Below are 26,955 nucleotides of genomic sequence, written 5' to 3'. Positions count from 1 at the left end.
GTTTCTGGTCCATGTCGAAGTCGAGGCCATTCAATCGATCTCTCATGTGCGATCCCCCTAGCAGGTGCCAATTGTAGATACCAATATTGTGGTGCAGAATGCCTCAAGTACTGCCTGCTTGTTTGATTCGCCTTTGGCCTTTGCTTTCATGAATGCGTTTCCAGTGGGCTTATTGTGAGGCTTGGTCTTTTACAAAGCGATGCTCAAGCTGCCAGTCATCTTGGGAGAACAGCCTCGCATAATCTGGATGCAGAGGGAGTCGATAAAGGGAACCTTGTTGCCTGAATTCGACGCCTTGTTGGCAGAATGGACACAAGAGCAAACTGATGACAGAACACTGGACCCTCTGAGGCTGAATCGACAGTGAGTACTCCGTATCTCACCCAGCCTCACTCACGTCCCGGCCCTAGTGCCTATGTGGTATTTTGGGACACTCCAGATCTTCCCTTAACGACGGAGTAGATAGATAGACAGTTAGATTCGCAATGTGAATGGATATATAGCTATATTCCTTGGGTCTTCCGAGAAAATGAAGTTTCGTAGAACGCCTCCCACGCCGATTTGCACCTGTATTCCAATCGACAACCAAACATTGAACTAGTGTTTGCTTTTTATCGCTGAGGCCTACCTTCCAAGCGACATATAGATTGCAGCCAGAGAGAGAGAAACGCCGTTAAATGCACCAACGCTGTCAGCCGCTAATTCAAGAGACCCGAAGCGTCCCCAGCTCTTCTCCGCTCCTCAGCTTCTTCAGCAGCCTGTAGATAGTCATCTTCACCGATGTCACTGACATCTTCCCACATCATCTCAAATTCTTTTATATCATTAGGCGGAACGGCCCACATATTCTCTCGTAACCGCTTATTTCTCTCCCGATCCTCCTCAACCCTCTGCTCGATCTGCTTCCTATCAACCGTGATTCCCCCTGACCTCGTTATATCGCCAGACGCCAGTTCCCCATCTACTGCTTTCGAATCAAGAAGATGCTCAGGGTAGCTTTCCCGTTCTCGAAGACATGCGTCTATTTCTGACACGGCTTCTGTGGATAGGATCTCTTTCGATTGTAACCCATTTAGCACACGTCTCACATGCTTCACATTGGCAGCGCCGGACCCGTCCGCGGGTGCAACTGCGTCAACTATCCGTAGTATGTCGCGTTGTATCATTCGAACAAACTCAATGTGATTCTCTTTGGTGGCCGTGTCACAGAGATGCTCGACAAAGTATATTAAATTGGCGCGGATGTTCATATTATTCTAGCAGCAATGTCAGTCAGGCAGGCATGCTACAGGGACATCTATTGGAAAACGGACTCTTTCTAATTGCTCCAGTATACAAGAATGGAGGTCTTCCCCCATGTCACGGTATTTGAGAGCATAGTTCGCTGCCTTCTGCGACGAAGTAAAAGATGCGCTCATATGCTGGAGCATGGTGGTGAACCGCATACGAACTTCAAACGGGTCCGCCATCATGACAGTCGGAAACGAGAATATCGGAATGGAATATTTCGGAAGTGCAATATTCTCATTATTCTGAAACGCAGGGAGCACCCTCGAGAGGAGCGCGTTGATTGCAGGGAAGAAATGCGGGTACGGGTGTTTAGGCGTCGACCGCCATCCTTCGTTCTCGTCGAAAAGTTAGAAAAATCTCCATCCTTGCACGGAGAAAAAGCAACTTTGCCCCTCGATCGTCTCACCCATGCTTATTTGTTAGCCCTGTCGTATTCATCTATTAACTGCCGACAAAACTCAACACCGATTTCTGAATTTGTTTTTACAGTGCACTCCGCGCTGCAGAATCATGTCTGCATCTAACAGTATCCAAGGACTGGGCCTTGCGCCGAGGTCGGGAACTACTCTGACTGTTCTCGGGTGTGGTGCGTTTGCATTCTTGTGATTAATTGATTCTTGACTAGAAATAAGGTGAAACTACACTGTTATACTGATATTTACTATTCGATCGATAAAGGAAATCTCGGGGTTGCTATTTTATCAGGCGTGCTCGCATCGCTGGCCGAGGCGAAAAAGACTGATTCGCGCTTCTTCCCAGGGTGTGGCACGGCGACCCCTCCTGAAGAGGTTTCCCCCCACCAAATCCCCTCACGATTCTTTGCTTGCGTGAGACGCCCGGAGTCTGCGCTTCGCATCCAAAAAACACTCAAGCAGTTCACTCACCCTCTCACAATCCTCCAAAATGACAACATTCGCGGAGTGCAAGAGGCCGACGTCATCATCCTCGGCTGCAAACCGTTTATGCTCAAGGAGGTCTTGGACGTTCCAGGCATGCGGGAAGCTCTCAAGGGGAAGCTGCTTATTAGCATCCTAGCCGGAGTCACTGCTGAGCAGATCGAAGATACTCTCTACGGTGGCACCGACACTCCAGACGGCGACAGGTGCCGTGTTGTACGTGCAATGCCTAACACCGCCGCGATCGTCAGGGAATCAATGACGGTTATCGGCGAGAGCACTCCTCCCCTTCCCCCGAACTGGGAGACGTTGGTGAACTGGATCTTTTCGCGTATCGGGCGCGTGGTGACTCTTCCTGCCTCCAAAATGGATGCTAGCACATCCATCGCTGGTTCTGGACCGGCCTTTGCGGCCCTGGTTCTTGAGGCTCTCGCCGATGGTGGCGTGGCTATGGGCTTACCCCGGGCAGAAGCCCAGGTGATGGCTGCTCAAGTTTTACGCGGAACAGCCAGTATGGTCCAAAATGGAGATCACCCTGCTCTCATTCGCGAGAAGGTTAGCACTCCTGGTGGATGTACGATTGGTGGGCTGATGGTGCTTGAGGAAGCGGGCGTCAGGGGTAAAATTTCCAAGGCCGTCCGAGAAGCTACAGCCATTGCGAGTGGGTTGGGACAGACGCAGAAGGCCAACGGGACGAAATAAACTTCTTGACGCTCCTTTTTCTTTTTTCTTTTTTCTTTTTTTTGGGTTACATGCACCTGCATCACTTGGACGATGGCTTGAACCTATGTGTACGTTATAGATGCCCGCTACCAGAGTGGGTAAATTTTATGAGAAATAGAGATATCCATTGGGACTTTTCCTTTTTTTTTTTTTTTTTTTTTTTTTTTGCGCCAATACATACCTACATAGTCCATGAAATTAATGTCTAACTAGCCGGTCAAATAGCTGGATATTTACAACGAAGTTCTTCTCTCAATGTGGCTGTACTCGGGAAGATGGTCAGCCGAAGCATGCAGCAACCCCTGCTGCTCTTCCGTTTGCCCCTCCCCCAGCACCACATCTTCAAATCCTTCATTCCTCCGATTCCTGACTCCTTCGAGGATGTACCATACATCCTTTTTCGTTAAAAATCCTTCTAAGACTCCTCTATTCACAAATAGGACGTATCGTAGGCCGAGCCTTTGAAACATATTTAAAACGATTTGGAAACTTGCACGGCTATTCATCGTAATAGGAGTTTGATCCATCCAAGGTCGGAGATCAAGGGTCTCAAGAGGATCAGCGAATGGCTGGTGAGAGAAATATGCTTGCGTTTCAGGGGTTAGATTATGCGAGGTCCGTGAGGTCGCTGTTTTCAAAGCGTAGGAGAGTTCGTTACGAGAAATATAGCCGAGTAAGAGGGGGTTGGCGGTGTCCGAGACCACAGGATACCCGCGATAAGATGTTGTTTTTAGGAGATTTGTAAGTGATTCAATAGTGTGCCCCACAGCTGTGATCAATGTAAGGTCGTTGACATTGGTCATAACCTGACTTACGGGAATATCCGGTGGCGGAGTGTCATCCTTTTGGTCAAGGAACGGGTAGTCGTTCAAATGGATCCAGGATTCATAGACACCTCGTTTTCCAAATGTGTCGCCGCACCACTTAGACAGCATGACAGCGATCATTATCGGGATCGCGTAGTTCAAAGCACCGGTTAATTCGAACATAATGACGACGATCGAGACTGTCATCCTCGTAGCACCACCAAGGGCGGAAGCGGCACCAATGATTGCATACATCCCTGGAGTAACACAGGGGACATCTGGCTCGCAATTTGCGAAAAGAAAGAACTTCGGGTGCTTTTTTTGCCAGACATCGAAGACGATTCCGACTGCTCGACCGTAAAGTGCACCGATTGCTAAAGAGGGTAGAATAATCCCGGCAGGGATATCGAGGCCAAAGGTAAAGATTGCGAGAAAGAACCCAAGCGCTGCGGCTGAAAGGAGCAATCCAACCACGCCCAGGGAAGAAACTCCAGTTTTGCAAAGGCCGAGTGGGTTATTAGGAATCTCCTTACAATCCGCAAAGAGGTAATAGACTAACTCGGATAATTGCACCCGCATTAGTATGTTTGGGAAATTGACGACTGCAGTGATTAAAGCAACTATTAGGACTTCCAACACCGGGAAGGAAACTCTGCGAGACTTGCGCCATCTGGCAACTCTCATGTTGAGCTTTATAAAAAGGCCTCCGTAAAGGCCGCCCAATATTCCAAGGAAGATAAATGGGAATATCTCGAAGCGATGGAAGCCTTGAGAATGCTCAACCTGGTAGAGGACGATTTTTCCCGTTCGGAAGGGGTCTAAGGCATGGAGCGTCACAGCAGCCACCATGGCACAAACAAAACTTTGCCACATTGTTTTGTCCGGAAAGTAGTATGATAGTTGCTAGGCAAAATAAGTGAGGGTGAGCTAATTAGGAATCTGGAGATATTTACCTCTAAACTAAACAGGACTCCTCCGATGGGAGACCCAAATGCAACTGAAATGCCTGCTGCAGCGGCAGCCGAGAGGACTTCGCGTTTCCTGGCTGCACCACATATATTAGCACAGTTTGACGGCTTCTTGGTAGATGAAAGTACCTTCATTATGGTTTAGGCTATCCAACGGCTTCATGATGATGTTCGCACAGCAGCATGCAACATGCACTAATGGGCCTTCTTTTCCGAGCCACATTCCGGAAGCCACTGAGAGACACTACATAGGTCGATATGTCAGAGTTACCTCCATCTATTCGAGTGGCTAAGATACATACCAAGCCAAGTGACTTTATCATCAATGTCCATATTCCCATAAAGTTTTCAATGACGAAACCACCAAGGACGGTTTTAATTTCGGGAATCCCGCTGTGTTTGGCATGGATTGCGTAGGACGTGACAAGGAAGCTTGCGATTCCTGCGAATAGAATCTTTGACATATGGTGAGCTCATGGTCCAGGTAAAAGGTGCACATTCAACTTACAGAATAAAAAGTAAAGAAGATATACTCGACGACATAACCTCCACCTTTCGAACCCACGTGCAATGCTTTGCTCCATGGAGTCCAATGCCGACACTGGGACAAGTCTAATCAAATGTCAGCGAACGGGCCTCAGTTCCATCTGGATGTCCTGACCTTCATAGCCCCAGCAGCAGAAGCTTTTATTGAGGTAAAATCGTCCCCCTTCTTCTCCGCTTTGACAAAAACCAACTTTAAGATCTCCAAGCCAACTGCTCGCAATATCTATACAGGCTGCCAGGACGCCTACCACGATTCCAGTGGCGATCAAGACTGCCCACACATGACCAGCATCTAATAGTTGCCGAAGATGCCCCAGAACGCCTTTGCCACCAGAGCGAAGGTGTCGTATCCTCTGGCGCTCCTTTGTATACTCAAATATCCAATCTATCGCAGTAAGGTTGTCGTATCCTACTCTTCGCCCTGGGCCTTCGATATACCAATCCAACGGGCCTCCAACTTTATTGCCTGCATCGACCCCGTTTTGCCTCGATCCGGGAGGGCTCGACGCAGGAATGTCGCGTAGGGCCTCTTCATTGGCATTTTGACTTGATCCTGGGCGGGAAGGAGAACGGGCAGCTGGAGGACTATTCCAAGAAAATGGATTATATAGACCGAATCGAACCGGAGTTTTTTGCTTGCGTTTGAACGAGATTCTACTAATAATGGTCAGACGGAGTAAAACTAATTGCACAAGTCGTATCACAGACGGTTCACTTAATGATTCTGCTGCAGTTGTAGGAGAAGCTCGCACTGTATTGTTCAGGACGTCGTATCCCGAAGCATCGTCGTTGTTGGACTGCTCTGCGGCGCGGCTGCTTGACTGTTCGGGTGGGTCTGGCCAGTTGCCGGATCCTGATGTGTTTATCGACATTGTCCACTACGGACAGCGTTGTGACTATCAAGGGGACCAGCCATCAGGAACTGTCAAAGAGGCTAGGGTCTTGAGCCCGACAGCACTCATAGCTCACGAGATTACAGTCATCGATTGGAGCCTTTCCTGGTGCTGGCTTGGACGGCTTGCGGTTACAGTGTGGCTAGTGAAAGCGGTGAAGGGCCTTTTAGGTGGGTGGGTCCCAAGCACCGCCACATTTTAAGCTTCAAAGCCGGTGGCAGAAAATTACACCCCAAAAAGGAAATTTTTGAATGTCAAATAATAGTCTGATATCCACGAACATTCTCACGGCCGCTGGGAGACCTTGTCTGCCTTGTTGACGGCGTGTGTTGCAAGGATGGAGGGGGAATATGTACACCAGGGAATTCTAGCGGATCCCTGGATCTTGCAGCACTTTCCGGATGAGCTGATCGAGATACTTCGCTCCAGCACCGGATCAGAGGCGTTGGATGAACTATCACGCACGGCTCTAAACCCGCGCTTCTCAACCAAAATACTGATCGCGTTTGAGCCGGTTTACGTAGCCGTCGCTGCCCGGTGGCTCTCTCTGGACTCACACGCTTCGCTCGTTCAAATCATCGCTGCATTCTCAAAAGTTCTACCCCTTGCACAGTATCTCCGGCCTTTCGTGCGCATTACTCTTCAGCGCCAGGATGGGAGGCTACCCTTGTTTTCCATGTCGGGAGACGATAGGCTTCAAGTTACGAGCGACGAAGTGTCGATATCGTTACTTTTATCCCTCTTCCGGTTACTAAGTTTTGATGTGGAAGCATTTTCCTCGGCTGTTTCTCCAATTCAGCTAGAAACACTGTTTTCGCATTCTAGTAAAGTTGTGAGATACTTGAGCGTTCGATGCCTTTGCTTATATATGCATGCCGCAGATGCTGCCATGCTAGCCATGGTGAAAAAATATTGTGGAACGGGTTCGGTCCTTGGGACTTGGGAAGACCAGACAATCGACTACAGATTCTTAAGCCTTTGGGAAGAGAAAAGGTGGTCCGATCTTCAAATTCAGCTAATAAATCGACGAAAAACATGCGGTTATTCGATGTTCGATGCATGGGTCTCGCAACTCCCATCCTTAAACCACTGCTCAAATATTGGTGGCGTTCTAGTACCAAATGGTAGATTGGCCGGGGATACGAACCGTTGCATGCTGGTGAAAACGCCGACAGTTTTGGAAAATCTTCGCAGTGTTGGTCGTGCCCTCCTTTCATCCGAGCCTCTATTGCTCGTAGGACAAGCCGGAGTTGGGAAAACTTCTCTTATCAATCACGCAGCAGATGCTATGGGACACGCTTCAACCATGATTACGTTGCATTTGAATGAGCAGACCGACTTGAAAAGCTTACTTGGGGTATATTCTACATCGACGCGAACAGGGGGGTTCGCATGGCAGCCCGGTTCTCTAACCAGAGCCGCAAAGGAGGGACGATGGGTGCTGATAGAGGATCTGGATCGAGCGCCTTCGGAAGTTCTGAGCGTGATTCTGCCGTTGATTCAAAATCGTGAACTTGTCATCCCCAGCAGGAAAGAGCATATACGCTGTGCTGAGGATTTTAGAATTATTGCTACGATAAGATCGACCGTTAACACAAAAGGCGTTGAGATAGCACCAGTTGAGAGTATGCTTGGGAGCAGACTTTGGCGCCGTGTTCAAGTGAAAGCTTTGCCTCCGGTTGAAATTCGGCAAATTATAAGGGAAGAGTTCCCTCTACTCACGAGCGCCCAATATGTTGAGAGGTTCCTGAATTTATACCATCGGATTACCGATTTATTCCAGGGTTCGACTGCTGCTAGGAGCCTCCAGCGGCGATACGTGGGCCTGCGCGATCTAATCAAGTTTTGCTGGCGAATTGAGCGGCGGCTTAAGAACCTAGGGGTTGTTACCGGCAGGGAAGCGATCCCTGAACGAACGAATGACGAAATATTCATGGATGCGGTTGACTGTTTCGCTGCGTATATACCGAACAAAACATTTCAATTGAATGTGAGCAGTGTAATCGCTGAAGAATTGCACATATCGCCGCAACGTATGCGATTCTGTGTGTTTGAGCGCATGCCAGCTTTCTCAGAAGACCAAGACGGGGTCTTGGTTGGTCGGGAGTTCTGCCAGAGCATAAAAGTCCTAAGGAGTCAAAAGTCCAGGCAGTCGGTAGGAAAGGGTTCTGCCTTCGCTTCTACAAAAGCCTCCTTAAGAACAATGGAGCAAGTGGCCGCAGCGCTGCAGATGTCTGAGCCGGTATTGTTGGTTGGCGAAACTGGGATTGGAAAGACCGCAGTGATTCAAAGATTGGCGACTCTATTGAATCAGCGCCTGACCGTGGTGAATCTTTCGCAACAGAGCGAAACTACCGACCTGCTCGGTGGATATAAACCTATTAACCTTCGTTCCATCGCTGTGCCACTTGTTGACAAGTTTCACTCCCTGTTTGATGCGACGTTTTCAGTGAAGAAGAATCAAAAGTTCTTATCATCTGTTACGAAGAGCATCATTGCAGGGAATTGGACCCGCTTGCTCAATATTTTGAAAGAGGCTATAAAAATGGCATCAGCAGTATTTAGGGAACCCAAGCCTTTAAAGAATGATGGGGGCGAAGCCCGTTCTGAACAGCCTGCAAAGAAGAGAAAATTGGATACATCGAAATACGGCACCTTGAAACAAAGGTGGCAATCCTTCGCCAACGAGTTAACTGAATTTGAGACTCATGTAGCTCGCGGCGATGCAAAGGTTTCTTTCGCTTTTGTGCAAGGGAAAATTGTGAAGGCACTGAAAGACGGGGAATGGGTCCTTCTAGATGAAATAAACCTTGCTTCGCCTGAGACCCTTGAAAGCATTTCAAGCTTGCTTCAACATGGCCGCGATGGGAGGCCATCTGTCCTACTTTCTGAAGCTGGCGAGGTTGATGCTGTTCAAGGCCACCATGACTTCCGTCTATTTGCTGCGATGAACCCCGCAACCGACGCTGGTAAACGTGATCTCACACCGGGGCTGAGATCCAGGTTTACAGAATTATATGTCCAGTCACCGGATGGCGATCTAGATGACCTTTTGAGCCTCGTTAAAACGTATTTGGGTCCTTTACTGCATCGCGACTCGACTGCTGCACCGGCTCTAGCTAATCTTTATCTTGATGTCAAGAGATTGAACGCCGAACATAAGTTGACTGACGGAGCTGGTCAGAAACCCCATTTTAGCATACGCACTCTAGTTCGTGCGCTGCTATATGTGATTGACCAGGCTCATGTATATGGCGTCCGACGCGCCATTTACGAAGGATTTTCCATGAGCTTTTTGACGCTCCTGGGAAAGGAGGCAGAACGTCTTGTTGCCCCTTACATTGAAAAACATCTCTTTGGAAAGCATGGTAATTCTAGGTCTATACTTTCCCAGACGCCTAAGGAGCCAGGTGATGGGTCCCACCATGTCCAATTTAGACACTATTGGATGCGGAAAGGAAACTTTGAACCGGAGTTACAGCCCCATTATATTATTACCCCGTTTATCGAAAGAAATTTAATGAATTTGGTGAGAGCTAGCTCTACCCAGCGGTTCCCAATTCTCTTGCAAGGTCCGACATCATCGGGGAAAACGAGTATGGTTGAATATTTGGCGAAGATTTCAGGAAACAAGTTCGTGAGGATCAACAACCATGAACACACGGATCTTCAAGAATATTTAGGTTCATATGTCTCGGGAGAAGACGGTAGCTTGCGTTATCAGGAGGGTGTTTTAGTGGAAGCCTTGAGGAACGGATATTGGATCGTGCTGGACGAATTGAACCTTGCACCTACCGACGTTTTGGAGGCACTCAATCGATTGCTCGACGATAACCGCGAACTTTTTTTGCCCGAAACCCAGGAAGTGGTGCATCCCCACCCTAATTTTATGCTTTTCGCTACTCAAAATCCAGCTGGTCTCTATGGTGGGAGAAAAATTCTCTCTCGTGCCTTTCGAAATCGGTTCCTCGAGCTCCATTTTGACGACATCCCTGAAGAAGAGCTTGAATTTATCCTAAAAGAGCGGTCCCAGATTGCACCTTCATTTTGCACAAGGATAGTATCCGTTTATCGCCAATTGTCAATATTACGCCAATCGAGCCGGCTTTTCGAGCAGAGAAATAGCTTTGCCACGTTGCGCGACCTCTTTAGATGGGCACTGCGGCGTGCGGATGATCGTGAACAACTTGCTATAAATGGATTCATGCTTCTTGCCGAACGAGTTAGGAACCCACAAGAGCGAGATGCCGTAAGGAAAGTAATCGAAAAGGTCATGGGCATTCAAATTGATGAAGATTCCATATACAGCACACGCAATGTGGAAGCCCGTTTCCGTCAACTATCTGCGGCTCCTCCGCATGGGATTGTTTGGACACGGGCGATGAGGAGGCTTTTTATTCTTGTCTCGGACGCTATCGAGCACAACGAGCCCGTCTTGCTGGTAGGAGAGACAGGCTGCGGGAAAACTCAGCTTTGTCAAGCTGTGGCTGAAACATATGGAAAAGAGCTTTATGTCCTGAATGCTCATGCCAATCTCGAAACCGGGGATCTCATCGGCGCGCAACGCCCATTGAGGAATAGAGGACTCATCAAACAGGAACTTGTTACAGATATCTCCTCCATTTTACAAGAGTGCGGTTCTATGCCCACTCTCGGGGAGCCATCGTTGGACGATTTGAATAGTGCCCTAGCCTCCGTCTCCCCAACTAAGCTAGAGAAATGCAACCAGGATACCTTGAACCGAATCCGTCACAACCTTACAAGGGTCAACGCGCTGTTCGAATGGTCTGATGGGAGTCTTGTTTCGGCTATGAAAAGCGGCCAGCATTTTCTGCTTGATGAACTGTCTCTTGCAGATGATTCAGTCCTTGAACGTCTAAACAGTGTTCTCGAGCCACATAGATCTCTCCTACTCGCTGAAAAAGGTCCCATAGATTCATTGGTTGTTGCTGCACCTGGGTTTCAATTTCTGGGCACCATGAATCCAGGCGGTGACTATGGTAAAAGAGAGCTATCGGCTGCCTTAAGGAACCGCCTTACTGAAATATGGGTTCCGCAATTGTCAGAAGCAGATGACATCCTCCCCATCCTCCAGGTAAAGCTGCATTCATCTCTTCAAAATATAGCAAAGCCAATGATGGAGTTCGCGAAATGGTTTAAGGAAACTTTCCAGGGGTCCACTTCTGGCTCAATCTCAGTTCGTGACTTGCTTGCGTGGGTTAATTTTGTCAACGACTGCCGAAATCTTCAACCTGGCCTGGCGGTGGTTCACGGGGCATGTTTGGTGTATATTGATTCTTTGGGTGCAAATCCTTCTGCGATTCTAGCCGTTGCGTCTGGGGATCTCAATAAGGATCGTCGTCGATGTTTGGAAAAACTTGAGCTAATATTCTCATTCGACGCTGTGTCGATGTATTTCTGCGAGACTCGTCTCGATATCGATGAAGAACGAATGGTAATTGGACCTTTTGAACTCGCGGTCGGTTCTAATTCTCAGCCCGATCCCACCTTCGCCCTCGACGCCCCTACAACTCTATTGAATACTCTTAGGGTTGCAAGGGGGCTTCAGTCAAGCCGACCAATTCTCCTCGAAGGAAGTCCTGGAGTTGGGAAAACGACACTTGTTGCCGCGTTAGCCCGTGGACTGGGAAAACCGCTCACCCGTATTAACCTCTCAGAACAAACTGATCTGACGGATTTATTCGGTTCAGATATCCCTGTCGAAGGCGCTGAAATCGGGAACTTCGCCTGGAGCGATGCACCATTTCTACGGGCTATGCAACAAGGTGGATGGGTTCTCCTCGACGAAATGAATCTTGCTTCTCAGTCTGTTCTTGAGGGGTTGAATTCTTGTTTAGATCATCGACAGCAGGTATACATTGCAGAGCTTGACCAAACATTTAAGAGGCATCCGGACTTCGTTCTTTTTGCCACACAAAACCCACATCATCAGGGAGGCGGTAGAAAAGGGCTGCCAGCATCATTTGTTAACCGATTCACAGTCGTCTACGCTGATTCCTTCACTACAGATGATTTGAAGCTTATTTGCCGAAGGCTATCTCGACGAGTTCCTCCTGACCAGGTAGAGCGAATGGTCGAATTCATTTCTACATTAAACATCCGATTACTTAGCGATCGCCGTCTAGGAGCAATCGGAGGCCCATGGGAAATGAATCTCCGGGATCTTTCTCGTTGGCTTATGCTTTCAGAAAGGTTCGAACTGGGAGATCATCCATCTCAATTTCTTGATATTATAGTCAGCCAACGGTTTCGAACGCTGGAGGATAGAAAGGTCGTCTCGAAGCTTTACGAAGAAATTTTTGGAACGACTCCTATTTCCAAAAGCTATTTTCACAATCTAAGGCCGGATATTTATCATATAGGGATAGGTACCCTCCAGCGTGATCAGATATTACAACATGCTTCTAGGAGACAAATTGAGATCCTTCCCAGAGATCTCCCTATTCTTGAGTCGCTTATGCTATGTGTGGAGAAAAGATGGCCGAGTGTGCTTGTTGGGCCTTCTGGGTGTGGTAAATCGGCTACTTTGCAAAAGCTTGCAGCACTTAGCGGAGCTAGGATTGTCGAACTGGCTCTGAATGCAGATACAGATGCAATGGACCTTATTGGTGGTTTTGAGCAACGTGATGACCATCGCCAAATATCTAGCCTTATTGACGAACTTGCAGGTCTTTTACAATCCTGCATAATTCAAGCGTATTCCGGCACGGGATCGGGTGGGCTTGACCCCGAGCTAACGAAGCTCTACAAGATGATCAATAGCGATCCACTACGCCTCGAAGATATTTCAGATTCCCTTTCTCGCATTTCTAATGACCACGGGAATCCAGGTCTTAGAGAGCTCAGCCACCGTTGTACGCAACTCGTGGCAGGAAGTAGCAATGAGCACATTGGGTTTGAATGGACTCCGGGCCTGCTAATTCATGCCATGCAGCGGGGGGACTGGGTCGTCCTGGACAATGCCAACCTTTGCAGCGCCACGGTACTGGATAGACTGAATTCTCTCATGGAACCGGATGGCTACCTCATTATTAATGAGCAACGAACAAGCGATGGATCGGTACAAATCGTGAAGCCGCACCCCCATTTTCGACTGTTCCTGACCATGGATCCCAAATACGGCGAGCTTTCTCGAGCAATGCGGAATAGATCTATTGAAATTTTCTTTCTACAGCAAGGTGACCCGAACCCAGTCCCTTCCTCGATGATCACGTATAGTTGTGACTCCGCTATATATCGCCTTCGGAATTGTCACACTTTCAACAGCAGTGAGCCTTCTGCCGTAAATGACATCGCGTTTGAAATTTCCTTGGACCATTTAACCCCAGCAGATATCACCGAGATCAATACCTCCTTGCCTTCATTTATACAGTTGTGGGCCGGAAACAAAGCTCTAACTGAATCAATATCTCTTGCATTGAACCGTTACCATTCTCTGGTTGCAAATAATTCGTTAGTCGGCTGGCCGGAATATGTTTTGCTTAGTGAACTGGTCGATAGCACCAAATTTCTTCAGCCGCAGCAGCATACTGAGGTAAGCCTGGGTCCTAATTTGCTGAATTTGTAGCTAATTTAATCCGGTTAGCCGCTCCATCCCCTGATCAATGAGCCGCGCCTGTTCCATTACCCCCTTATTTCTGATCATCGATCTTGCCTTATGCGCCTTGCCAAGCTTCAGGAGATCCAACTGGACACAGCTCGCTTATATCAAGAGCTATCCCGTGTGGGTAACATAGCGCGAAGCAAAAAGGCTTCTGATATGAATCGACTAGAGCGGTCTATGACGTCCAGCACTATCGCGGCTCATAAAAAAGACTCGACGGTGCTTGTTTCCGTATTTCTGGGTGATTCATGTCAGCTGTTGACGAATTTCATTCGAGAAATAAAGTTAGCATTCCTAGACGACAATGCCGTTACTGGTGCCGGTTCCATTCTTGAGTTTTGCTGGGATGTTTTTTATCTCAGTATGCAAGCGGATTTTGAGGATGCCCTTTTCTTAACATACATAAAGGCTGGACAATCTAATGCCAAAAAGTACGAATCTGCTCCCCTGCATCTAATGGAATTGTGGTCGCGGATGCTGGACAGTTTCCAAGCAAACTGGCGCTTGACCACAGGACAAAGTATGCAAATGATGTGGGAGGCCTGGAGACCAGCAACCGCATCCGATCCTGTTAGTTTGCAGCAGATGATGAAGCTAGAACAACTTTGCTCGCGCTTTGATGAGATGGTTCAGAAGACGAATCTTAGCCTTACTGAGCGCAGCCAATTAAGTAACTCCCTTGCAGGGGCAAAGAGCTCCTTGTTGCTTGGTGCCGATGGCAGCCGGCTGGTCGATGTATGTAAACTCCGAACTAGAGACAGCACCTGCGTTACTGACACTGAGGCTAATAGGATTTAACCTTTGCTATCAATGAACTGGCAAAACGCCTTCATGACACTAAAAGTATTGTTAGCCCTTACTTTTCTGCGGAGTATGAAGCACTTTGTCAGTATCATGACCTTTCCGGATGGCACAGTATTGAGGATGCAGGGTCTCTACAAGGAGTCCTTAAATTGCTTGCGGGCCGACCTTCAAGCCCTTCTGATATTTCCCCGTTCGGGAACGCCGCGCCTGGTCTTCTTTCTGACATTTCACGGTTTGCCGGATTCCGGAGTCCTCTAAATACTGCTTTTGCATTGAAAGGCACTATATCCCTCTCGTTAATCCAGAAACTGAAACAAATCGGAAACGTGCCCCTTAGCCAAATGGACCTCCTACACACGGAGTTGGCATTCCTTTCTAAGGCGTTGGCTTCAAGTGCAGTGGAAATCTCTCGGGACCAGTTTGCGCTGCTTACAAGCCACTTAAAAGAGTTACTCAAAGGATACTTGGTTTGTCACCGGAATTTGATCGCCCCTCAATCGCTCGACGCTGTGATTACGGGCCTTGACGGGGATAGGAAGCTGAGCTTACCACTAAATGGTCTGGAAGCTGATGTGATCGAGCCAGCGGCGCATAAAGACGCTGCTCATGGCTCATTTGTGATAAAGACGGTCTGTGATTGCTTCCATGATCTAATCACAGACCAGGGGGTATCAAACCCATATCTACAGCATGGGAAAGCGCTTATAAGATTTGCCATGGCATTACTCAGGAGTTTTATTCCAGATCGGCCTTTTGATCCCTCCTTGGCAGTTGTCGTCGAACGTGAAAGGTACGGTAAACGAATGCTGGAGAGGACCCAAAGGCTTCAAGCCGTGAAAGCTTTCGAAACTAGATATTCCGGGCAGAGCACGAGTTTACGAATTCGAGTTTTGGAGGATGAATTGCGAAGCTTGGGAAAAGAGCCATCACAGCCGTCAGTTTCTAGGCCCAAGCCGTCTCGGCTGAGCGCGCTTCAAGGAGAATTTATGAACATTGTAACTTCCATCCTGAGCAAAAGCGTGGAAGACATCTTCGTCTCCTGTCAGAGTCTCGGTGGGCAATCAGGACCTCATCTAATCCAACAGAATATTCGACAAATGTGTGCTCGGCTTGAGAGAAATTACCGTGCCTATGACGATATCACCGTTCCAGTCGTTCGATTTCTTGAATTACTCGACCTTGGAATAGGTCTCTTTCAGTATAGTCAGGTAGGCCCGACAGATCAGCAAAGCTTCGTTCGCGACATTAGTCAAGCCACTCCATTCCTCGGCCAGGCACGGACCTCTGCTCGCTTGCTCCGGACGATTGGGGCACCCCATCTCGCTCGGTTAAATCTAGAAACAGATCTGTATCGTCTATCCGTGATCAGCGCCTCCCAGAACACCGACTCTAGAACTCTCCATGATGTCGATTATCGTGAAATCTTGCGCTCCTCTCTGCAACATCTTTACATGCAATGGAAAGAACAACTGCAGGCAGACCAAGTCAAAGAAGCTGAACGGTCCGCGTTGTTCCGCTACCGTGGGTCTGTTGAAGATCAAGACGAGATAGATGCAGAGGAATTACTGCATATGTTTCCCACATTTGACGAAGAACCCAAGGCTCAGGGAGAATCCCTCGCGAAATTCGATAACAAGGGCGTGGCCTCAAAGCTGTCCAAACTTTTTAAAGAACTTTTCACCACAGGAGATAGAGAACTGGAGATTAAGGGACTAATTGCGAAAGCCACAGAACTGATAGGATCCATTCTACCAGGGGATGAGCTGTCAGTGCCCTTAGTTCAACCCCAAAATCATCTATCAGCAGTGTTATTATTATTGGAGGACGAAGTTCATACTAGTCCCATGAGCTCTTACAACTTTTACACAGATCCAAATTTGCCGGAAGTGAAAAAGCTTGCCGATTTGGTTGAAAGGACGCAGCGGCGATTTTACGAACTTCAAAGGTCCTGGCCCGAGCACGCAACTCTGGCAGATGCAATTACCTGCTGCTCTGAAATTTACCAATTCAAGCACTGTGAGCCAGTCGCTAAATTTCTCACCAAAGCTGAAAAGCTGCATGGATATATCCATGAGTGGCAAACTGTTGCAAGCAAGGAGTTCTCTGCTGCCAATTTCTACGATGAGCTTACTGCATTGCTAATCAGTTGGAGGCGCCTTGAGCTGTCAACATGGGCCCGCCTGCTAGATATCGAATACGAGAAGTGTGAACAGGATGCCGATGGATGGTGGTTTGTTGCTTATGAAGTGATTGTTGCGACACCCTTGCAATTAATCCAGGAGGGTCAAGATTTGGTCAGCCATACTTGCGAACTCATATCAACATTGGAAAAGTTCATTTGTTCGACGCCAATCGGGCAATATCGTTCTCGACTGCAGCTTGTAGAAAGATTCAATTCCCTTCTCCAACTCTACGCTATCGACTTTCCATCTCTCCGTCGGGTTATCTCTGCGCTCGCGAATCTGATCAATCATTACAAACCGTTTGTGCAAATCTTTGAGGAGCAGTTGTCAAACGGTCGGAAGTCACTTGAAACCGATATAAAGCAGGAAATACTGCTTACAAGTTGGAAAGATACGAATATTACCGCTCTCAGGGAAAGTGCTCGACGCTCACACTACAAGTTATTCAAGGTTGTACGAAAGTATCGTGCAATCTTAGGCCAACTCTCAGATAGCACCATCGAAAATGGGCTTCCTACATCTGCCTACAAGTCGGAGCCAGCTGTAGTAAGTTCATTGCATAAACCGGAGGCTGTATCTTCCACTGCTCTCAGCATATGCCAAGAAGTTATTTCTACCTGGGGTTCGAGGCCAGCTCGGTTCAAGGATATAGACGCTACCACGGGGAACATGCGCCATGTTTACCAAAGGTGCTTTGCCGATTTCAGTGTTCCCTGCGAATTGGATGCGTTTATCCGTGATGTAATCGACAGTATCAATGATTTCAAATCCAAGACTCCCAAAACCCTTACAGAAGAAAACAAGGAGGAGGTACAGCACCTCAAAGTTCAGAAACGTCGATTCTATGCCGAAAAATTACGAGAGCTTCGACATATGGGTATCCGGTCCAACCTCGGTACCGATATATTAGAAAAGCAAAGTTCCCGCTCGTCCATTTTAGCCAGCACACCAGCCCTTGCCTGTTCTAGAGAATTCCATCAGATCGAAAGTGCTGATTCTTATTTTCATCGATTTGTGGATTTGTTGTCAAAAGCACGACAGGCCGCTCGAGAGTACTCAGAAGACTTGAGCAATGTCGAAGCCGGAAGGAGTGCTGGTTTTGTGGAGGGAATTCTCTCTCGAGCCCGGACTGAAAGAACAACCATTTATCCAGCATTAACTGCTCTCGACTCTCTTACTACAGTCATCCAGGAAATGGACAGCTTATCTTGTCTGAGCAAAGGGTCTTTGCGCGTTAATGCTGCAATGGCTGTTCATGTCAAAGATCTTCAAGGGACACTCCGTTGGTTGTCTGCTCTGCTCGAAACTTCCGTAGCGATTCTGAACATCCATGCAAGGCACACAAATACCGACCTTTCTCGAGTACTCAACGAGTTAAGTTCGAGGAAAGATCAGGCTGAAGGTTCTTACCTTGCGCTGGAAAGTCTTGCCACGCTTCCTAAAGGGTTGTCCTCGGACGTTCATGAAGATCAAATCTTGCAAGCTCAAACGCTTATTACACAGATTCAAACCGACGTGATCCGCTTGGGCCAGACCCACCCAGACGTAGCTTTTGCTATGGATCAAATCCTTCCTTGGACTAAAATCGATTTGTCAGAATATCCTAACCCTAAGGATGGTCGATATTCAGCGCTTCTTCTCAAGGACATTGATAAATCGCTGTTGTCAGTTATTGATAAGGTCTTCGTCGTACTTCAACGTCTCAGCAACTGTTTGTCATCTTATCCTGCGTCCACTGAGAATACCGGCTGGCTGGCAAAGACCGATAGTGTTCTCTCGAAAGCACTCGAGGAACTGCACATGGAGGAAATCGCAAATAGTATGTCTTCGGTCTTGAACACAATTCGGCTCATTTCTATGCAAACCCCCAATGAGTTGGATACCGTGATAGCTATTATATCTTCCCTACTGCCCATAATGCATCAATATCGATATATTTGTGTTGATTTGGTGCACCGTTACGCCAATCTACACCGTGAAGTTTGCAAAATGGGCTATGTGCTCTCCAACTCGTTTATCCGCGTGGCTTCTGAAGGATTTTGCAGCCCGACGGAGGCCTCTGACGAACAAGGCTCGAGCGGGAAGTTGGAAAACGGAACCGGTCTCGGGGACGGAGGGGGCGCTGAGGACATTAGCAAGGACGTTCAAGACGACGAAGACCTTTCTGATCTAGCGCAGCAGAAATCTGAAAACCACGGTGAGAAAGACGATATTGAAGCGGCGGATGATGCAGTCAACATGGACAATGAAGACCTCGAAGCAGACGCGGAAGACTTTGAACAAAAGGAAAAGGGTCAACAAGATGAGGATGAGTCAGATTTAGAGAGTGCTGATAATATGGATGAAGAAGTCGGGAGCGTCGATGGGTGGGACCAGGATGCAGTGGATGAGAAACTTTGGGACGGGAAAAATAATCCTGATCAAAAGGACACTGAAAATGAAGAAGGCAAGGGGTCATCCAACACAGACGAGCAAGCCGCAGCACCCGAGAAGAAGGATAGCAAAGCAAATGAAGCGGAAGACCCAGAGGCTGGGAGTGACAACGAAAACCCTGAGCCACCTGATGATGAAGCAGAGGCAGTTGGTCGTGAGGACATGGATGTAACTGAGCCAAACTTGAAAGAAGAGCAGGTTCTGGATTTGCCGGATGATATGGAACTCGACGAGCAAGAGAAAAGAGCTTCGGACATTGACGATACTCTAGATGAGGACTTTCCAGATGATGACATGGAAATGGGAGAGAACGAACCTGGTGCGGATGAAAAGATGCCAGATCCGCCCAGCCAGGATCAAATAGATGAAACTGCAGATGATTCTATGGACGAGAACCAAACGCTTCGTGAAGAGCAGGGAGAAGATCTTTCCGAGGCACCAGTAGAGGACGATGAACGAGATCTGAAGCCAGCGGAAAGAACTGACGAAAGGTCGGAGCCAGAAAATGTCGTGCCAAGCGAGGCACGCGCAGAAGGCCTGGAGAGTGAACAAAATGATGAAAAGGGACAATCAGGCGAGGCCGTCACAGACCAAGATTCTAAAGAACAAACCGAGACTAGCCAGAAGCAAGAAAGCAGTGCACAAGGTGGTGAAGAAGGAGAGGTGTCAGGCAATCAAGCTGGTGGTAATGCAGAAGACGCTGTCGAAGATCCTCAGGCCCAAGCATTCAAAAAACTAGGCGATATATTGGAGCAATGGCATCGCTCACAGCGCAAGATCAAAGAAGCATCTCAGGACGAAAACCTTGAAATCCAACATCGCGATGTTAACATGGAAGAAGTGGATTTCGAACATCTGGCCAATGACGAGGATGCTGCGGATACCGAGGCCCTTGGTCAAGCAAGCGAAGAGCAAGTGAGAAACGTGGATCAAAATCAGGCCATTGAGTCAAATGAACAGCCCGACAATGACGATGTTCTTCCGGACGCGGCTGACATTGGGGAAGACGGCCGGGCACAGGCGTTGGAAGATGTGATGCAGCTTGACTACACTTCTACTCAAGCAGATCAAAAGGAAACGATGCCTCTTTCTACTATTAACAATAAGGAAGAACATACTTTAAGTGAGCCAAACGGACAAGTCGAAGCACAGGAAAATATAGATGATGTGGATCGCCAGCTCTCAGAGATACATTTGTCCTCTGACCTACCTCCGTTGACCCCTCCCGACGAAGCACGAAGGCTTTGGTCCCATTACGAAGCAATCACCCATGACCTCTCGCTATCCTTGACCGAGCAACTGCGACTAATTTTAGCACCTACAATGGCAACAAAATTGAGAGGAGACTACAGAACAGGGAAGCGGCTGAACATCAAACGCATTATTCCGTATATTGCTTCCCAGTACAAACGGGATAAGATCTGGATGCGTCGATCTGTGCCCTCTAAAAGGAACTATCAGATCATGTTAGCTGTCGACGACAGTAAATCCATGTTAGAAAGTGCTAGTGGTCAACTTGCCTTCGAAACCCTTGCGCTTGTATCAAGGAGCCTAAGCATGCTAGAAGCCGGCGATCTATGCATCGTAAGCTTTGGCAATGAGGACCATATTCGTGTTGCGCATGAGTTCGGCAAAGCATTCTCGTCCGAGGCGGGCTGTCAGGTCTTCCAGCAATTTAGCTTTAGGCAAACCGGAACAAACGTTAAGAGGCTCGTGCAGGAATCTATTGCCCTCTTCCGCGAAGCCAGAGCGAAACGATCTTCCAGTAGTGGTGATCTCTGGCAGCTACAGCTAATTATCTCCGATGGTATCTGCGAAGACCACGATGATATCCGCCGACTACTTAGACAAGCCCAAGAGGAGCGAATTATGATTGTCTTTATCATTGTTGATGCAGTTAAAGAAGAAAGCGGCTCAATCATGAATCTCACGCAAGCCACCTTTGAAGCAGATGAGTCGGGCATAGCGGGCGGTAAATGGAAAATGAAGCGATATCTCGAAGGATTCCCCTTTCCATATTATCTGACTGTGAGAAATGTGCAGGAATTGCCTTCTGTTTTATCACTGGCGTTGAAACAGTGGTTTGCTGAGGTGGTCGAGTTATCAACATAGACTGGCATGGAGTAATTTGCCGGGTTTTGTGTACATAATTGAATGTCTGGTTTCTGTGTCTTCATGTAAAATTGGGGATGGCGTTTTCTAGAGAGGTCTCAAAAAATGGATTCTTCCTTTGTTGTGATAACAATGGCTACGTTAACTTGTGCACTATACATCCTGCTCTGAATCAAAATTTGGTACTCAGGAGCTCGACAGGAGATGGACAATCGGATAAGATCTGTCAGCAAGATAAGATAAATGGGCTTTGTATCTGATAACATCTGAACTGATAACTTTGCATGAGTAAACCAGTCTGTCGCATTCGCCAGGATGCTTTTAAGGAGTACGATATGAGCCCTAGAAATATCTAAATAAAGTCACACTGCATTAGAGAAATGTCGAGGAGTGCGATGGCGATTCCATGTGTATCTACTAAATCGTATGGGAGCTAAAAATGCTTATTACCGTTCCCTGCAGCTGCAATGCATGGTCATGCTAGGAGAGGAATAAGAACAACGTACATATGCCATTATTAATGACACCATTACCGATAAAACCTCACGCCTCCGACCCTAACCCTGAACAGAATCCAATAAAATAAATAATGTACAAGTCACCACCCGTATCTGGAACCTGCTTCTTTCCGATTCCTCTTGCCAGCGGCAAAACTATCTTCAAGCGCATCCCGTTGGTTGCTCACAGCATTCACTAGCTGTTGCAAGCTGTGTTTACCTGGCGCAATTGAGCGAACAGGATTATGTTGTTGAGCGGCTAGTTCTTGTTCAGACATCGAGGCCAGGTAGGCAGAGTTGGAATTATACTCTTCGTCGGTGTTGAATGTAAGGATTTTGGCATCAGCTGCCGAAGTGCGGCCTTTACGGCCCATGAGCTGACGTATTTCAGATTGAGAAAGATTTAGGTCGCTCGCGATGTTTTCGAGCGAGTTGGAGTGGGTCGGCATGGAGGTTCTATCATCTTTGTGCATAGACAATTCTTTTGTGGGGAGTGCTTGCGATTCTAGAGAAGTAGATCCGGAAGAAGGCGCATAAATCAGAGGCTCGTAATGTGAGGGTTGCGCGATCAATTCAGCTGTAGGGCCAGCAGGTTCATTACTGGATATTCCAAATAGATTCACCTTTGGCTTCGATACTACCGGCTCTGTCTTAACTGCTGTTTGCAGTTCAGATCCCTTGTTCACCGGCACTTCCCCCTTAACATCGCCTATGGACTTTTGCGGAGGTGCTTTTGGTTTCTTCTTGGTATTTTGGGCAACAGATAGCGGTTTAAACATCATCGGGTTACCTTTCTTCACCACAACTGGCTCGTCCTTCGTCGCTGGTAGAGCTCCGGATGAATCGTTTTCGACAGTATCCCCGTTCTGGTTGTCCTCTAAGAATCCCGACTCGGGTTCCCTAACAAAGCCTGGAGCAGCGCTTGTTTTGAGACTGAATACTGGCCGAGAAGCAGCAGTACTAGACACCTTTTTGCCATCTTTATCTTGGGCGGCCCGCTTAGGTGCTGGAAGCATAGCGTTGAATCCAGCAAAGGAATTGCCACCACCTATCCTCGCCCGTTTTCGAGCCGGGCCCTCTTCTGAGGCTGCATCTCTAGCTTCATCACCCGTTTCCGTATTCGAAAGATTCACCAGGATTTTGCGCGGGTTGCTGCGATCAACGAGCGGCTGGAAGATGTTTATTTTTGAGGACGTAGGCGCGGGATGTTTCCGTGAAGCAGGGGCTGTTTTCGGAGCGGAATCCGAGTCTGAGCCTTCCGAATCCGAATATGTGACTAGCGCCATACCGCGTATATGAAGGAGAACGTTGAGTTCGAGGATTTTCGAATGTATATACCAATTCCCGATGACGATGTTCTGGGAGGCGAGAGCATTAAAGTTCAACCAGGAGACCTGCTGACTCAGCAGCCAGCTCAAACTTGCGCGAATTGTGGCGCAAAGATCTACAACGAATATCAACGCGATGGACAGACTCCTCCATATCCAATGAGCCTCTTTGCCATGAAATACAGTTTTCAGACGGTGAAATGCCTGGTGACCATGGATCCCAACATGAAGAAGGCAGAAAAACCACATCCACGAAATCTGATGATGACTACAGCACGGGACGGCGCAAGTTTCGATTGAAATCAAAGCATTCAAGCAAACGCGAACAAGACCATGAGAAAAGCCGGAAACGTCGAAGTCACCACAGTAGCGATGGTCAACGGTGCCACAAACATCGCAAGTCTTCCCGCGGTGGAGAAACATTTGACGAACGTCCGCTCTCTCCAAATGCCGCATTCCGGGAGTCTCTGTTCGATGCGCTAGCGGATGATGAAGGCGCGGCATACTGGGAAAGTGTATACGGTCAGCCTATTCACACGTACCCTCGCCCAGAGCAGGCCGACTGCCAGGGAGATCTTGAAAGGATGACCGATGAGGAATATGCGTCATATGTCCGAGCACGAATGTGGGAAAAAACACACCAGGCTGTGTTAGAAGAACGGGAACGGCGTCGCCGAGCTCGCGAAGCTGAAATGAAGGCAGAGAAAGCCAGGCGAGAACAAAGAAAGGCAGAGCCAGGTCGCGAAGCGTTTGAAAAGATGATCGATGAGAGCCTGCGCCGCGGAAGAGATAGAAAGGAACGGAAGAGAAAGGCCAGTTTGTGGGCCGATGTGTGGAGTCGCTATTTAGAGAGCTGGAAAGAACTTGATACCTTGGCACGCGAAGCTGCATCTAAGACTGAGGCAGCGTCTCCTGATAGTTTTACTTTACGCCTTCGCAATCTTATTGTCTGGCCCGTTGAGACTGGAAAACGCAAAGATGTTACTCCACAAACCATAGAAGAATTCATTCGCAATGCGCCATTTCAGCAAGGGGCCGGAGCCAGCGCCTCCACATCTAGTCAAGAGACGGGTTCCGCAAGCCCACATTATCCTGACCTTATTACGGCACTGAAAATGGAGCGTGTCCGTTGGCATCCTGATAAGATTAAACATAGATATGGTATTCTAGGGATGGAAGAGCAAGTTGACAAGAGCGCAACTGAAGTCTTCCAGATATTGGACAGGATGTGGGTTGAAGAGCGTGCGAAATACAAGCTGACTTAGCAATTGTTTCTATGTATAACTATTGATACCCCCCTATACGTAATATATTATTCTAGTCTTCATGGCTGAAAGAAGTGTTTGAATTCCAAAAGGGTGATTCCTCATCTTCAACGACTAAATTCACGCAGCGAGGATGATATATTCTTTATTTCCATAAGATCTCAAGCACGGTGAGGAAGCGTGTTATGACCTATGTAAGTCAATGGCCGGCCAGTTGGCTGTGAACCGTAAGAGCCTCAATCGGACCCCGGGAAATGTTGGCCAAGAACGCTAAATGAGTTCCGATGAGAGGGCGCTTCGGCAAGCCGAGCATCGAGCTTACCGGAGAATTGTTTCTGATATCCTTGACCTCCATCACTGTAACATCTTTCATCATAATCTCAGTCGATATTAGCTTTTTCTAGGGCTAATTTTCATGGTGTCTATCTGCTTATTGGACTTTGGGATTAAGTCGTGCGATCATACCGATTGGCACAACTAAACGAATGGAGACCACTTTATTCGTAGTCGCCAACTTTGATCAAGGGACCATATCACCTTTACCGGCGGGGTTGAATTCCAAGAGCTTTGACATTTCCTTTTATTCGTCACTCATCCAAAACCCCGACATTCTGGAACATCGCTCATAGAAACTGAGACACAGATGTAGAAATACAAAGGGTGTGTGTCTGCCAAGGAATGGTGTATAATAGTAACGCTCAAAATAGACTATGAAACAAGTAGTAGAGATGATCGCTGGGTAGAATTAATTGCCCGGGATCAAAACCTCGAGCCGCGTTGGCTCGTTCTGTAAGCCGTCCAGCCAGCGTAACCACCCGCGATAAGAATCAAGAACATGAAGAACTTGAATAGGGTCCAGAGCCAGCTTCCTCGTTCTTTTACCTCGGCAGTTCCAGATGTGCCCTGGTTTGCAGCCTTCTTTCCGCTATTAGCTGGCTGGGAGCTTTGACCCCCGGATTGCGCATATATAGAATAGGTGTTCACTTCTATAATGTCGTGGTTATCGCTGAGTTCGCCAGTCTCGGCTGAGAATCCGAGATAAGAGATCGATGGTATCTTGATAGACACATCGTTGCTTGGAGTAATTTTAAAGCAAGGAGTCCAACTGTAATCTGACTTGTATTGGAGATCGAGGGCAAGCGACTTATCCTGGAAGTAAGTCAACCGGGCCTTTGTAGGTATCGAAGAGCCACGAAGCCCTCGCGCCTAGTTTAACGAAAGCATTTAGTAGAGCTATTGCAGAACAAAGAATAGAACAAGCTTACCGAGCAGGAGCCGATGTCATTAGCTCTGCCATCATAGGCGGCATCATATGCCGTTTTGCCATCTCCCATCATGGCCATGACCAATGGAAAGGACACGCCGGTCCGTCCATTTTTGTAGGTGTCAAAGAAGATCCCCAATCCCTCGAATCGATCGGCGGAACCAAAAACGGGGCCAGAAGTCGCGCGCTGCTTCGTGAGCCATAGGGCGAAGCCATCACCATGGAGGCTACCTTCACCGTGGATTTTGAATTCCAATTCAATCTGAACATTACAAAGTTCGGTTAGTTTCCAAATTGCGCAGTCGAGGAACGAACGCAAGACGATAGAAGGAGCAGTTCTAACATACTTGCCAGTTCGTGGCAGTCAAAGGAACACGGGACCAAAGCCAACCCCGTTGAGAAGGACGATCAGAGGTGAGACGGATATATCTAGTCGAGTCAGTGAACACGGAGCGATGAATTGAAATCCTCGATCTTGATATAAAAGTAGTAATCCGTATTCTGAAGTAGGGTGTCTCACTGATCAGTGCGAATAATTGTATCTCCCCCGAAGTCAAACCACCGGTGATGCAGATCGGAATCTAAGTAGGGCTACGCCGGAGGAAAATGTTAGAGGACCAGCTCTAAATAGGTTCAAGGGCGATCCGCTTCGGGAAGTGCTGCACACCTGTTGTATACTAAAGGCTTTCATCTAACAGCAAGATAGAGTTGGCAATCAGTCTAACAAGAGCTAAAAGGGGTGGCGATCACATACTGGCACCCTCCTTGTATTTGGATCATTCTCAAAATTATTTTCATCGCTGGCAAGGACCACGCCCAGCCCGAGGACCCATAATAGCAGAGTCGATAACAGTTGCGGAAGCATGATGCGGCGTTGAAGCATGAAAAGGAAATGGAGAATATTAAGAATAGAAAAGAAAATCAAAGGAATGTGGTCAAGGGTAATGTCGTGTCACCGAATCATCAGCGTATCAACCGCTGCCCTCTGTAGTTTAATTATCGATGTCGGCCAATAATGTATGTCAAAGGAACGGATGCGAAGATATGAAGGAGCATAGAGCTAGAGACTACGAATTGGAGTCTCAGGAGCTCTCTTAACTATGTGTTTCTTCCTATAGAACAAAAAACAACAGTCGTCAGAAAAGGAAAAGCAGAGAGGAAGACATCACCGGGTTGTCCCCTCGCTGAAGATTGCCGTATCTGGACGATTGCTCAAGGTGTCCATTTCGAAAGGTGGGAGGTTCGGCTTAGTCATCTAGAAGCTATCAATGTCGGCAATCTATATGGGTCATGTGAATGAGGCGCTAGTTGGATTACCTAACA

General features: G+C 47.8%; 7 protein-coding genes across 7 annotated transcripts; 3 read left to right on the top strand and 4 right to left on the bottom strand.

Annotated features, from left to right (window-relative positions):
* Positions 1–459: 459 nt before the first annotated feature.
* CIMG_05391 (CTD kinase subunit gamma) lies at positions 460–1,751 on the bottom strand. Its single transcript, XM_001245949.2, has 2 exons — positions 1,314–1,751; positions 460–1,256 (listed from the first exon to the last, which is right to left on the bottom strand). The coding sequence occupies exons 1-2, from the start codon at positions 1,470–1,472 to the stop codon at positions 699–701; spliced, it is 717 nt and encodes a 238-aa protein (XP_001245950.1). The 5' UTR covers positions 1,473–1,751; the 3' UTR covers positions 460–698.
* On the top strand, positions 1,682–3,058 carry CIMG_05390 (pyrroline-5-carboxylate reductase). The gene is made up of 2 exons (XM_001245948.2): positions 1,682–1,876; positions 1,969–3,058. Exons 1-2 carry the CDS (start codon positions 1,801–1,803, stop codon positions 2,886–2,888), a joined length of 996 nt encoding a protein of 331 aa, XP_001245949.1. The 5' UTR covers positions 1,682–1,800; the 3' UTR covers positions 2,889–3,058.
* CIMG_05389 (chloride channel protein 3) lies at positions 3,048–6,101 on the bottom strand (the record flags this gene model as incomplete). Its single annotated transcript, XM_001245947.2, has 7 exons — positions 3,048–4,618; positions 4,669–4,760; positions 4,813–4,927; positions 4,986–5,138; positions 5,192–5,295; positions 5,345–5,883; positions 5,938–6,101. 7 exons carry the CDS (start codon positions 6,099–6,101, stop codon positions 3,143–3,145), a joined length of 2,643 nt encoding a protein of 880 aa, XP_001245948.2. The 3' UTR covers positions 3,048–3,142.
* Positions 6,102–6,405: 304 nt separating this feature from the next.
* On the top strand, positions 6,406–21,411 carry CIMG_05388 (midasin). Its single transcript, XM_001245946.2, has 3 exons — positions 6,406–13,677; positions 13,729–14,481; positions 14,538–21,411. The coding sequence occupies exons 1-3, from the start codon at positions 6,460–6,462 to the stop codon at positions 21,276–21,278; spliced, it is 14,712 nt and encodes a 4,903-aa protein (XP_001245947.2). The 5' UTR covers positions 6,406–6,459; the 3' UTR covers positions 21,279–21,411.
* A 216-nt stretch (positions 21,412–21,627) lies between these two features.
* CIMG_05387 (uncharacterized protein) lies at positions 21,628–23,279 on the bottom strand (the record flags this gene model as incomplete). The annotated part of the gene is made up of 2 exons (XM_001245945.2): positions 21,628–23,169; positions 23,250–23,279. The coding sequence occupies 2 exons, from the start codon at positions 23,277–23,279 to the stop codon at positions 21,877–21,879; spliced, it is 1,323 nt and encodes a 440-aa protein (XP_001245946.2). The 3' UTR covers positions 21,628–21,876.
* Positions 23,280–23,303: 24 nt separating this feature from the next.
* Positions 23,304–24,368, top strand: CIMG_05386 (uncharacterized protein; the record flags this gene model as incomplete). Its single annotated transcript, XM_001245944.2, has 1 exon — positions 23,304–24,368. One exon carries the CDS (start codon positions 23,304–23,306, stop codon positions 24,366–24,368), a length of 1,065 nt encoding a protein of 354 aa, XP_001245945.2.
* Positions 24,369–24,901: 533 nt separating this feature from the next.
* Positions 24,902–26,808, bottom strand: CIMG_05385 (lectin family integral membrane protein). Its single transcript, XM_001245943.2, has 6 exons — positions 26,387–26,808; positions 26,300–26,323; positions 26,153–26,223; positions 25,980–26,061; positions 25,634–25,894; positions 24,902–25,574 (listed from the first exon to the last, which is right to left on the bottom strand). Exons 1-6 carry the CDS (start codon positions 26,513–26,515, stop codon positions 25,128–25,130), a joined length of 1,014 nt encoding a protein of 337 aa, XP_001245944.1. The 5' UTR covers positions 26,516–26,808; the 3' UTR covers positions 24,902–25,127.
* Positions 26,809–26,955: the final 147 nt, after the last annotated feature.

Source organism: Coccidioides immitis (genome assembly GCF_000149335.2).
Source record: "Coccidioides immitis RS genomic scaffold supercont3.4, whole genome shotgun sequence".
Taxonomy (NCBI): domain Eukaryota; kingdom Fungi; phylum Ascomycota; class Eurotiomycetes; order Onygenales; family Onygenaceae; genus Coccidioides; species Coccidioides immitis.
The sequence above is the reverse complement of the archived record's forward strand: the minus strand, read 5'-3'. Positions and strand labels throughout refer to the sequence as shown.

Bases quoted from the DNA above. Each gene is read 5' to 3' on its own strand.
- CIMG_05391 (XM_001245949.2), bottom strand. From the start codon at position 1,472: ATGATGGCGGACCCGTTTGAAGTTCGTATGCGGTTCACCACCATGCTC. The intron at 1,257-1,313 runs GTCCGTTTTCCA...CATTGCTGCTAG, and splicing joins TACTGGAGCAATTAGAAAGA to AATAATATGAACATCCGCGC.
- CIMG_05390 (XM_001245948.2), top strand. From the start codon at position 1,801: ATGTCTGCATCTAACAGTATCCAAGGACTGGGCCTTGCGCCGAGGTCG. The intron at 1,877-1,968 runs GTGCGTTTGCAT...CGATCGATAAAG, and splicing joins TCTGACTGTTCTCGGGTGTG to GAAATCTCGGGGTTGCTATT.
- CIMG_05388 (XM_001245946.2), top strand. From the start codon at position 6,460: ATGGAGGGGGAATATGTACACCAGGGAATTCTAGCGGATCCCTGGATC. The intron at 13,678-13,728 runs GTAAGCCTGGGT...TAATCCGGTTAG, and splicing joins AGCCGCAGCAGCATACTGAG to CCGCTCCATCCCCTGATCAA. The intron at 14,482-14,537 runs GTATGTAAACTC...TGAGGCTAATAG, and splicing joins ATGGCAGCCGGCTGGTCGAT to GATTTAACCTTTGCTATCAA.
- CIMG_05385 (XM_001245943.2), bottom strand. From the start codon at position 26,515: ATGCTTCAACGCCGCATCATGCTTCCGCAACTGTTATCGACTCTGCTA. The intron at 26,324-26,386 runs GTATGTGATCGC...TCTTGCTGTTAG, and splicing joins CAAATACAAGGAGGGTGCCA to ATGAAAGCCTTTAGTATACA. The intron at 25,575-25,633 runs GTAAGCTTGTTC...TCGTTAAACTAG, and splicing joins ATGACATCGGCTCCTGCTCG to GCGCGAGGGCTTCGTGGCTC.